Here is a 12342-nt window from a genome sequence, read left to right as displayed (position 1 = left end):
ACTAACCCTCTGATGCCATATCGTTCCAGTTTTTTGATTAAAATATTGTGATTAATTGTGTCAAATGCTTTAGTTAGATCCATAAACACTGCTGCTGCACATTTTTTACTATCTATTGCATTGGTCATTTCTTCTGTGATTTCAATTAAAGCCTTTGAAGTTGAAACATTTGCTCTGTATCCATATTGGTTCTCTTCGAGTATTCTATTTTTATTTATGAAACTCTAATCTTTTATTGAACAGTTTTTCAATGATTTTAGAAATTTGTGAAAGTAAAGAAACAGGTCTATAATTTGTAAATAGATGTTTATCTCCAGTCTTATAAATTGGTGCAACTTTAGCTATTTTCATTTTGTTTGGAGATGTACCTGTTTGAAATGATAGGTTACTAATATACATTAATGGTCCTGAGATCTCATCAATAACCTTTTTTATCGTATCCATATCAATTCCGTTACAATCAGTTGAAGACTTTGATTTACACTTTTTCACGATTTTAACTATTTCCTCCTGTGTCACATTTCTGAGGAACTTGGAGTTGGGATTTTGCTCTATGGTTTCATTATAGTCCTCAATTGAAACTGGGTCCGGAATCCTTTCTTCCAATTTTGGTCCAATATTTACAAAGTAGTTATTAAAGCTTTCGACTACTTCCTTTATGTTGTCATTATGTTTATTTCCATCTAAGAAGTATTGGGGGTAATCCCTCTTAGTGCCATTTTTAATAATGCTATTGAGAATGCCCCATGTTGCTCTCAGATTATTTTTGTTCCTGTCCAATAATTCACTGTAATATTCTTTTCTACATGATCGTAGTATGTTTGTTAACTTGTTTAATACTTTTTTTTACTTAACTTCTGCCTCTGTAGTTCTTTGTACTATAAATTGTATATATAGTGTATTCTTCTTCTTACAAGCATTTTTTAATCCTTTTGTCATCCATGGTTAATTATTCTTTCTATGTTTACTACTGTTCCGCCCGATTGTAGCTGATAGGCGCCAGCGACCCCAAAAGGGAATAAGCGGTAGAAAATGGATGGATGTTTACTACTGAGTTGTCTCCATGGACAATGTTTGTCATAAAGTATTATGAACTTGTTTAAGAAATGTTCATATGCTTCATCAACCTCTTCTTCATTGTACACATTGTCCCAATCTTGCTTTTGTTGCTCCATTTTGAAAGCAATCATCCTCTTCTCTGTGCACAGTCTTTGAAATGTCCTTTTGTCTTCCATGTTCTTTTTGCAGTTTCCATCATATATTGTAAAAACTGGCAGATGATCCCTAAAGTCGGTTATAAGTAGACCACTTGTGGTGTTATTATCAAAATCATTGGTAAAAATATGATCAATAAGTGTGGCACAGTGTCCTGTGATGCTGCTTGGCTTTGTGATTTTAGGATATAAACTGATGCTGTACATTGTATCAATGAAGTCATCAATAAACTTTTGCTTGTTAGGGTTCAATAAGTCAATGTTAAAGTCACCACATAAGAAAATTATTTTTTGACCATTGTCCATGTAAGTTGCCTTGATCCATTCTTCAAATGTTTCTATACTTGACTTAGGTGATCTATATATACAACTGATTACTATGTTTTTGCTATTTTCCTGACATATTTCAATGGTAATACATTCTAAGATATTATCTATAGCTAATGACATGTTTTTTACCACTTTGTAGTTCGGGTTCTTCATCACATAAACAACTACTCCTCCTCCATTTTTGTTGGCTCTGTTGATGTAGTTTAGTTCATATCTTTCCAGATCAAAATCTGTTCCTTTTTTTATCATCAATCCATGTTTCTGCGACGGCGATCACTTTGAAGGGTTTTTTGATGTATTTCAAAAAGTTCTTAATGTTGTTGTAGTTTGCATACAAGCTTCTGCTATTAAAATGAATAATTGACAATTCATCACATTTAATGATGCTATTGTATTGCTCATCTTTGTAATAAAAACAATTATTACTAATGTGGGGGAAAAAAAATTGTATCTGGATCTATATCGTTTTCCAAATCCTTGTTTTTGTGCTCTTTGTTGCAGAAGTTTTGTAGTTCCATATTTCCTTGCTCAACAATCTTTGATGTCGTTTCAATAATGTCTATAAGTGTAGATGGATGCAGTCCTGAATCTAGGTCTTCTTTTTCAGTCGTCCCTTGCAGCGTAGTAGTGTTGATGTTGAATTTAGGTGCTTGTGTTCTGTCAGAGTCCATTATCATCGTTGTTGTGGAAGCTGTGTAAACTTCAAATTTGTCCAGGTCTTTGATGTCATTGACAACAATTACTCTTGCCTCTGGACCTCCATTCAGCTTGATGTAGATTTTACAGTTGGTGCTCCAAGTTCCCTGGATTTTTCCCTGCTTTCTCAAGTCGCGTGCTTTCTTGGCGATTCCAGCATTATGTTTAGTGAGATGCTCATTCATGTACACATTTGTTCCCTTCAGCTTCTTTCCCTGTCTCAGCAATGCCATTTTAGATGTTCTGTTTACGAGTTTCACGAGCACGACTGGAGTGGCGTTGTTGTCTCTTCTGTTCAGTGGGATGCATGTTTCGATGGTAATAATATCGATTTCAATTTCCTTTGATTGCAGAAAGTTGACCACTTGCTGTTCTGCCGAGACAAGGTCCATTTCATCTGGTTCACCTTCATTATTCACAGCCTTCGCATAGGATCTTGGTTTAATTCGGTGCCTTGTCACCATGATATCATTCATTCGTTTATCCTGCTCCATTTCATCTATGATATTCCACAGCATGGAGTTGTCTTCTTGAAGGGTCTTCATTTGTTGGCGCATATCTTCTTGAAAGGTCTTCAATTGTTGGCACATATCAGAGACTTCATTTTTTCTGGTGATGATTTGAGTTTGCAGACTTTTCACATCTTGTTTGTGTTCTTCCATTGCTTTTTTCAGATCTTTTTTTATTTCTTTCATTTCTTCTTTCATTTCTTTCCAATCTTCTTTTAATTCATGGAGTATTTTTAGTAGTACTCCTTCTTGATTCCCATCATGTCCTGTGTCCAGTCTCAAATCTTGGTCCCAGTTGTGTCCTGTGTCGGCTGACACGAAGGTTTTGGGTTTCAGTCTTCTCTTTAACTTTTGGCATCGTGGCAGATCGATGACATCAGTGACTCTTGTGTCTTAAACGGCAGTTACTTTAGCAACTTGCAGCACGTTTAACTTGTTTGTTCCAACAATGCGTGCATTGCGTTGTTCACAGATCGATTTCAGGTGTTAGTCTGTCAACTTATAACACTGCGACGTTGGAAGCACTTTAAAACAGCTGTGAACTCGCCGTAGCTTTTGGTTGCTCGGCAACCGCTTTGAGCTGCGGTAAGGCGCCGATGGCTTGAGGCAAACGTCTCATCCAACTTGCCTTATTTCGGCGTATCAGTGCCTCACAACTGACCAAAATGAGGTCAAGGATGCCAGGTGACTCTCCTGTGGCTGTGATCGCAAATCAGTGGTCAAAATCTTCAGAATAAATAAAAAGTCCGGTAGCAAAGGCGGAGCCTTTTTCTTTTGCGTCCTTTCTCATGAACAGGAAGTGACGTATTAGTGAGTTTAATATTACCTGATAGTTGGAGGGGTGTGTCCACGGGTGTCTTGAGGCCAGTCTCTGAGGGAAGTCGACGGCAGCTGTATGGACGGCGCAAGTTCAGCTGATCTCCGGTAAGAGGTGACTTTTTAACCACAATTTTCTCACCGAAACCTGCTGGTTGACATTTGGTCGGGATCCATGTTTGCTTGACCGCTCTGATCCATAGTAAAGTTTCACCTCCAGGAATTTTAAACAAGGAATCACCGTGTGTTTGTGTGGCTAAAGGTTAAAGCTTCCCAACTCCATCTTTCTACTTTGACTTCACCAATATTAATTGAACAAATTGCAAAAGATTCAGCAACACAGATGTCCAGAATACTGTGTAATTATGCCGTTAAAGCAGACAACTTTTAGCTGTGTGTGGTGCACCGCTAATATTTCCTTGACGTTTTCACCAATAAACTCCGCAGGAAATTTAAAATTGCAATTTAGTAAACTAAACTTGCCGTATTGGCATGTGTTGCAATGTTAATATTTCATCATTGATATATAAACTATCAGACTGTGTGGTCGGTAGTAGTGGCTTTCAGTAGGCCTTTAAATGAGTGCTTGTGTCAGAGTCTTAAGTGTATTTCTACCCACCAGTGGGGTGATCCTACTATATAAGAAGTAAGGGTGTATGGTATGCCGGTATTGGTAAAGTACCGTGATACTATCCATCCATCCATTTTCTACTGCTTGTCACGTTTGGGGTCGCGGGGGGTGTTGGACCCCATCTCAACTGCATTAATCATATTCGGTACTAAACCGCCTCTAAAAAGTACTACTTCTATGTTTACATCAAAATGTTTTGCCATCACATCTTCTTCCGTTTTTTTATTTGTATTTATTTATATTATGTTTATAAACTCAGGAAATATGTCACTGGACACATGAGGACTTTGAATATGACCAATATATGATCCTGTAACTACTTGGTATCAGATTGATACCCACATTTATGGTATCATCCAAAACTAATGTAAAGTATCCAAACAACAGAAACATAAGTGATTATTACATTTTAACAGAAGTGTAGGTAGAACATGTTAAAACAGAAAATAAGCAGATATTTACAGTTAATTGATAAGTAAATTAATAATCCATTTTTTACCACTTGTCCTTAATAATTTTGACCTAATAATAATAGAATATAAATGACACAATATGTTACTGGATACGTCAACAGACTAAATTATGAGCTTTTCTTTATATACTTACTACTAAAAGACAAGTTGTCCAGTATGTTCACAAACTTGCAATAGGAAACATGTTTGATGTACCCCAAAACATTTTTTATTTAAAAAAGCCAATAATGCACTTTTCTGTGATCCCTTTTTTTTAGAAAAGTATCAAAATCCATTTTTGTAAAGGTCCCGCTACCAAAATATTGTTATTGGGACAACATTAGTAAGAATATAATTTGTCGGTTGATTCTTTCACTACCTGAGTAGTCATTTTTTCACTGGAGAGATTAGTCTCTACGATGCAGCCAAGAAAGTTAATCTAATTTTTGTTTGTTATAATATTGTCGCCCACTTTGACTGTGAAGTTATTTACTTTTCTGAGGTTAGGAATTGACCCAAAGACCTGTGTACTTGCAAGTACCGGGGAGAGTCTTAATTTGACAGTTTGTCATTGAAAGCCTTGCTAGTCTTGGTCTTGAGGATTGTAGCTTCGCTTGTTTTGTGGCCGTTAGCCTCGGTTCTGTTCTTTATGGGTACAGAAAATGATGGAATGATCACTTAAGCCTCATACAGTAGTTCCACTTGTGGTGATCTGAGACTGGTCAGAAGTAACAAGGAGGTCTATGAAGGTTTAAAAGAACTCACTCACCCTGGTAGTTTGCTTAATGAGCTAAGTGAGACAATGTTGGTGGCACAGCTTAGTGAAGGTTTTAAAAATGGGTGCATCCTTTCAGGACATATCTGTGTTCCAGTCCCCAAGAAGTAAACCTGTATCAACATGTTTACACTAAACTCACACACTCACAAGATACATTTTATACTGTAATCAAATCTAATTATTTCACGTCATGATTCTGACCTACATGCATCAATAAGTGAAAGTAAACATTTATTTTCAGTAACCAAAGTAGTCAACACTTGTTTTATTAAAAGCACATAAAGTTGACTGACTTTCCTTCAGCGTGTCGTAGATGGTCTCCAATTCCTAAAGAGGAATTGTTGATGAAGATACTCCATAAAACAGCACATAGTAAAACATGTTTTGGTAAAAGTTCCTTTTGGCCCAGCCAACAAAATGACCTCAAGAAAGTATGTTGCATGATAACAAAAACATACCATGAATGTTTTTTTTGTTTTTTTAGTGATTTTGGAATTATATTTTTTTTATTTCCATGATATTGAAGTTATGGTAATGACAATATCATTATAATATTATGGTTAAGTTTACTGATCAAGTTTAGGTGTCATAGACCGTATACACAAAACAATATTTACCCACTTTACATCAGTGAAGTTAAGAATGCTTCAATCAATGCTGCCTCGTACTTATACAAACTTTTCAAATTGCCCTCCATCAAATTTCCAAGTCTGTTTTTGTACTCACTGTACCACTTTTGAATTGTTTTAGGAAAAAAGTAGGTATTTCCAGTGTTTTTATTGGTTGTTTTGCTACACACTTTTAACACAACACACAAAAGAACACAAATCATGTCATTGTGTTAACAGTGTCAGTTCAAAACTATTTCTATACTCTCTTTATCTTATTTACTTATTTACCCAACAGACGTCCAGCAGCCCTCTCACATTAAAGAGGAAGAGGAGGATCCACAGCCCCCCCACATTAAAGAGGAAGGGGAGGATCCACAGCCCCCCACATTAAAGAGGAAGAAGAGGATCCACAGCCCCCACACATTAAAGAGGAAGAAGAGGATCCACAGCCCCCCCCCACATGAAAGAGGAAGAGGAGGAAGTGTGGATCAGTCAGGAGGGAGAGTGTCCTGTAGGGCAGGAGGAGGCTGATGTCAGCAAGTTTCCACTGACTGTTGTCTCTGTGAAGACTGAAGAGCATGAAGACAAACCACCTGAGTCCTCACAGCTTCATCACAGTCCAAGTAAGCTCAACATTATACAAGATTATACAAGAATGACAAACACATTTCGGGAGGACATTCTCACAGTAACACAACATAAAACAGAACAGAACAAATACCCACAATCCCATGCATCTGTGACTATTCGTGGCTACATTATACACCCCGCTAGCACCAAACCCTGCCCCCCCAACCCCGCCCACCTCAAGCGACACACGGGGGGCGGGGGGGGGGGGGGGGGGGGGGGTTGGTGCTAGCGGGGTGTATAATATAGCCAGGAATAGTCACGGATGCCTGGGATTGTGGGTATCTGTTCCGTTCGGTTTATGTTGTGTTACTATCAGGATGTCCTCCCGAAATGTGTTTGTCATTCTTGTTTGGTGTGGGTTCACAGTGTGGCGCATATTAATAAGAGTGTTAAAGTTGTTTATATCACAACCTTCAGTGTAACCTGTGTGGCTGTTGACTATATGCCTTGCAATCTCGTATGTGTGATGACAGAAGCGGCGAAATATATATATATATATATATATATATATATATATATATATATATATATATACACACACACACACACACAGGACTGTCTCAGAAAATTATAATATTGTGATAAAGTCCTTTATTTTCTGTAATGAAACTAAAAACATGGAAATGTCAGACATTCTGGATGCATTACACATCAACTGAAATATTGCAAGCCTTTTATTATTTTAATATTGCTGATTATGGCATACAGCTTAAGAAAACTCAAAAATCCTATCTCAAAAAATGTGAACATTTCCTAGGACCAAGTAAAAAAAAAGATTTATAACAGCAAAACAAAATCAAATATTTGAAAATGTCAAATAATGCACTAAGTACTTGGTTGGGAATCCTTTCGCATGGATTACTGCATCAATGCGGCGTGGCATGGAGGCAATCGGCCTGTGGCATTGCTGAGGTGTTATGGATGCTCAGGATGCTTCGCTAGTGGCCTTAAACTCATTTGCATTATTGGGTCTGGTGTCTTACAGCTTCTTCTTCACAATACCCCACAAATTCTCTAAGGGGTTCAGGTCAGGGGAGTTGGCAGGCCAATCGCGGACAGTAATGCCATGGTCAGTACACCAGTTACTGCTGGTTCTGGCAGATCATGCTGGAAGATGAAGTCATCATCTCCATAGAGCTTTACAACAGATGGAAGCATGGAGTGCTCTTGGTACACAGCTGCATTGACTCTAGACTTGATTAAACACAGTGGACAAAAACCAGCAGCTGACATGGCTCCCCAAACCATTGCTGACTGTGGGAACACACTGGATTTCAAGCAACTTGGATTTTGCTCCTCTCCAGCTTTCCTCCAGACTATAGCGCCTTGACTTCCAAATGAAATACAAAATTTGCTTTCTTCTGGACTCTGGACCACTCTGCATAACAGTGTGGTACGCCAGCTGCACTGAAGCAGACAAACAGGCGAATTAGAGGGTCATAAAGTCTGCACAAAAAATTATCGGCTGCCCCCTCCCCTCCTTGAAGCATTTACATAACTCCCGTTGCCTCAAGAAAGCAAAAACCATCACCAAAGACAGCACACACCCTGGCTACCACCTGTTCCACCTGCTACCATCAGGCAGGCGCTACAGGTGCATCAGAGCCAGAACAAACAGGCTCAGAGACAGCTTCTTCTCCAGAGCTGTCACCATGTTAAAATCTAACTTATAATAATAATAATTCACCCCTGTACAATATCATGCCCTAATACCCTACTGTGCAATACTGATTGTTATTTATTACTTCCGTACTCTTGTCTTGTTCTGTATATTGTACAGTATTTTGTATTTCTACAGTGTGCTGTATATTGTACAGGATTGCTTGTTATTTTTATTGGATAGTTGTCTGTTTATTTCAATTGTTAGTTTTTCCTTTATTACCCCTTGTGTTATTTATTTCACCCCATATTTGTTCCCACAACCACCACTCAAGTTGGAGTCTTTAATCTCGTTATATGCAAATATAATGACAATAAAGTCTATTATATTCTATTCTATTCTAATTGGGCTTGAACGCTGTCAATTCAGGATATAGGGGGCGCTAAAGGCAGTGCCTTTATGGCACTCCCTGAATATTGTTGATCTGGTAAAAATTGACAGGGGCTTCGAGAGAATTGGTGCCCTGAAATTCAGGGGTCTCCCGGGAAAATTGGGGACGTGGGCAAGCATGACCTATCAAGCGCCGTTCAGATTAAACTCATGGGCCGCACCAACATAAAATTGTCACATCGAAGCGCGCGCCGCATAATAACGTTTCGCGGAACGCAATTTTGCCCGCGGGCCGCATGTTTGAGACCCCTGCTCTAAACCAAAATCATAATGATCAAAGACGTCCAGCACATTAAGGTGAGTTAAAGTTCATGAAAAGTTTTACTGTCAAGCTCTTACAAACTGTTCTCAAACACCACACACATCATTGTTTTTGTTTTTCAAGATATAGATGGATGCTGTCTTTTGAATGTAGGTGGAGAAAATGAATAACTTTATAGGGGTGGGCCAAAGAAAAGGTAAACTAAATAAATGCATAACGTGGAGTGCTGTCTATTTGGCCTAACTCACCTGTGAATAGTTTGAATACTGCAAACTTCAATACAGTAACACCTCATTTGTGTTCTATGTTCTGCAGACGTCCAGCAGGTGTCAGCAGAGAGTCATGAAGAGATTCCCTCCAAGCAGCAGGAGTGGAGCTCCAGTGTGGGACAGAAGAAGCTCGAGCCCACTCATATAGAGGAAGAAGAGGAACTGTGGGAGCAGCTTCCAAGGTTGGAGGGGGTTAATGACGAAGATGATATAAAGTCAGAACCAGACAGCATCTTTGCTCCACTGTCAGACATGGACCACATGATGTCAGACTCTTCTGATCACAGTGACCACATCCAAAAACCTTTGAAGAGTAAAAATGACTCTGAAGGTGATACGAGACATCAAAATAACAGCAAACACTTTGACTGCTCTGAATGTGAAAAATCTTTTAGACATAAGAGTAATTTTACAGTACACATGAGAACACATACTGGAGAGAAACCTTATACTTGCCCTGTTTGTAAGAAGAGTTTCTCCAGAAAGCAATACATGACCACACACATGACAATACATACTGGAGAGAAACCTTTTACTTGCTCTGTTTGTAAAAAGAGTTTCCCCAGAAAGAATGACATGACCACACACATGAGAACACATACTGGAGAGAAACCTTTTGCTTGCTCAATTTGTGCTAAAAGATTCAACGCTAAGAGTATCATGACATTACACATGAAAATACACACAGGTGAGAAACCTTTCACTTGCTCTGTCTGTAAGAAGAGCTTCATCAGAAAGCATCACATGACCACACACATGAGAACACACACTGGAGAGAAACCTTTTACTTGCTCTGTCTGTAAGAAGAGTTTCTCCATGAAGCCTGACATGACCACACACATGAGAATACATACTGGAGAAAAACCTTTTACTTGCTCTGTTTGTAAGAAGAGTTTCTCCACAAAGCGTAACATGACCACACACATGAGAACACACACTGGAGAGAAACCTTTTATTTGCTCTGTTTGTAAGAAGAGTTTCTCCAGATGGCAACACATGACCACACACATGAGGACACACACTGGTGAGAAACCTTTTCCTTGCTCTGTTTGTAAGAAGAGTTTCTCCATGAAGCCTGACATGACCACACACATGAGAATACATACTGGAGAAAAACCTTTTACTTGCCCTGTTTGTAAGAAGAGTTTCTCCAGAAAGCAATGTGTGACCAAACACATGAGAACACACAAGCTGTTATCTCCTGTGTTTTATAAATGTCCATTGTGATTTCCATCCATTTCTTCAAAGTTGGGCTCTCCTGTAATATCCATTTCCTGGTAATGCTCTTTTTACAAACCACTAGTAGGATATTCATGAAGTATTTCTCCTTTTTCAGCCAATCCTGAGGTGCGATGTGTGAAAAACAGGATGTTACTTTCAAGGGGTGATTTGAAAATATCCTGTAGAGCTTGGTGTATCTCTTTCCAATAGTCCTTTATGGCAGAGCAGTCCCAGAAAACATGCTAGTGGTTTGCCTTTAGATTCCCACAATTTGTCCAACAGGCAGGGGAGTTGTTATCATACTGAGACTTCTGAGAAGGTGGAATAAAACTTTCCCAGCCAAACTCTCCACTTGGGTGAGCTGCTACAAGTCCATTGATATCTCCTTTTTATTGTCCATTCTTCCTCAGATATAGTTATCCCTCCTTCCTTCTCCCATTTTGTTTTAACATATGAAGTTAAATATGATTTCCTATACAAACATGAAACACTTCTATCAATAGTTTCTGAATTATATGCTTTTGTAAATAGTTCAATGAAACAAATGCTTGTCTTTGTTACATTTTTCACCTTCATATTAACAAAATGCTGCAACTGCAGATATCGATAGAAGTCTTGTTTTTTTTTTTTAAATGTGTCCTTTTAAAGGGGAACATTATCACAATTTCAAAAGGGTTAAAACAATAAAAATCAGTTCCCAGGGGCTTGTTGTATTTTTTGAAGTTTTATTCAAAATTTTACCCGTCTCGGAATATCCCTAAATAAAGCTTTAAAGTGCCTTATTTTCGCTATCTTCGAAACCACAGGCCATTTCCCTGTAACGTCACACAGTGCTGCCAATGTAAACAAACAATGGGAATACCACAGCAAGATATAGCGACATTAGCTCGGATTCAGACTCGGATTTCAGCGATTTAAGCGATTCAACAGATTACGCATGTATTGAAACAGATGGTTGGAGTATGAAAATATTGAAGAAGAAACTGAAGCTATTGAGCAAATAGCTATTGACGCTATTCATAGCCATAGCATGGCCGAGTAGCTGCGTTAGCATCGCCGGTAAAATGTGCGGACCAAACGCTCAGGACTTTCGAATCTTGTGACACTGGAGCAACTTAAATCCGTCGATTGGTAAGTGGTTTTTTCGCATTAAATGTGGGTGGAAGGAAACGTAATATAGTTGCAAATGCATCTGCAGGTTATCCATACATCTCTGTGCCATGTCTGCTTTAGCACCGCCGGTAAATAGCATGTTGGCATCGATTAGCGTAGCATGTTAGCATCGATTAGCTGGCAGTCAACATCAACAAAACTCACCTTTGTGATTTTGTTGACTTTATTGTTGCAAATGCATTTGCAGGTTATCCATACATCTCTGTGCCATGTCTGCTTTAGCACCGCCGGTAAATAGCATGTTAGCATCAATTAGCATAGCATGTTAGCATCGATTAGCTGGCAGTCAACATCAACAAAACTCACCTTTGTGATTTCGTTGACTTTATCGTTGCAAATGCATCTGCAGGTTATCCATACATCTCTGTGCCATGTCTGTCTTAGCACCGCCAGTAAATAGCATGTTAGCGTCGATTAGCGTAGCATGTTAGCATCGATTAGCTGGCAGTCACGCCGCGACCAAATATGTCTGATTAGCACATAAGTCAACAACATCAACAAAACTCACCTTTGTGATTTCGTTGACTATCGTTGCAAATGCATTTGCAGGTTATCCATACATCTCTGTGCCATGTCTGTCTTAGCATCGTCGATAAAATGTGGAGACACTCTGGTACATTCAATGGGGGTCTGGCGGCAGACACTTTGGCATCTTTGGGCCAGTGGTGCAACTTGAATCCCTCCCTGTTAGTGTTGTTAC

At 38.8% G+C, this 12342-nt stretch overlaps 1 protein-coding gene across 1 annotated transcript in view; it reads left to right on the top strand.

The window, feature by feature from the left end:
• LOC133546944 (zinc finger protein 271-like) overlaps window positions 1-11134 on the top strand; it is a 45736-nt gene extending 34602 nt beyond the window's left edge. The window contains exons 7-8 of the mRNA XM_061892787.1: window positions 6510-6660; window positions 9295-11134. Of these exons, the coding sequence (XP_061748771.1) occupies window positions 6510-6660; window positions 9295-10475 (1332 nt within the window). The 3' untranslated portion in view covers window positions 10476-11134. The remainder of the gene's footprint in view (window positions 1-6509; window positions 6661-9294) is intronic.
• Window positions 11135-12342: the final 1208 nt, after the last annotated feature.

The sequence above is a fragment of the Nerophis ophidion genome, unplaced genomic scaffold, assembly GCF_033978795.1.
Source record: "Nerophis ophidion isolate RoL-2023_Sa unplaced genomic scaffold, RoL_Noph_v1.0 HiC_scaffold_52, whole genome shotgun sequence".
NCBI lineage: Eukaryota > Metazoa > Chordata > Actinopteri > Syngnathiformes > Syngnathidae > Nerophis > Nerophis ophidion.
The sequence above is the reverse complement of the archived record's forward strand: the minus strand, read 5'-3'. Positions and strand labels throughout refer to the sequence as shown.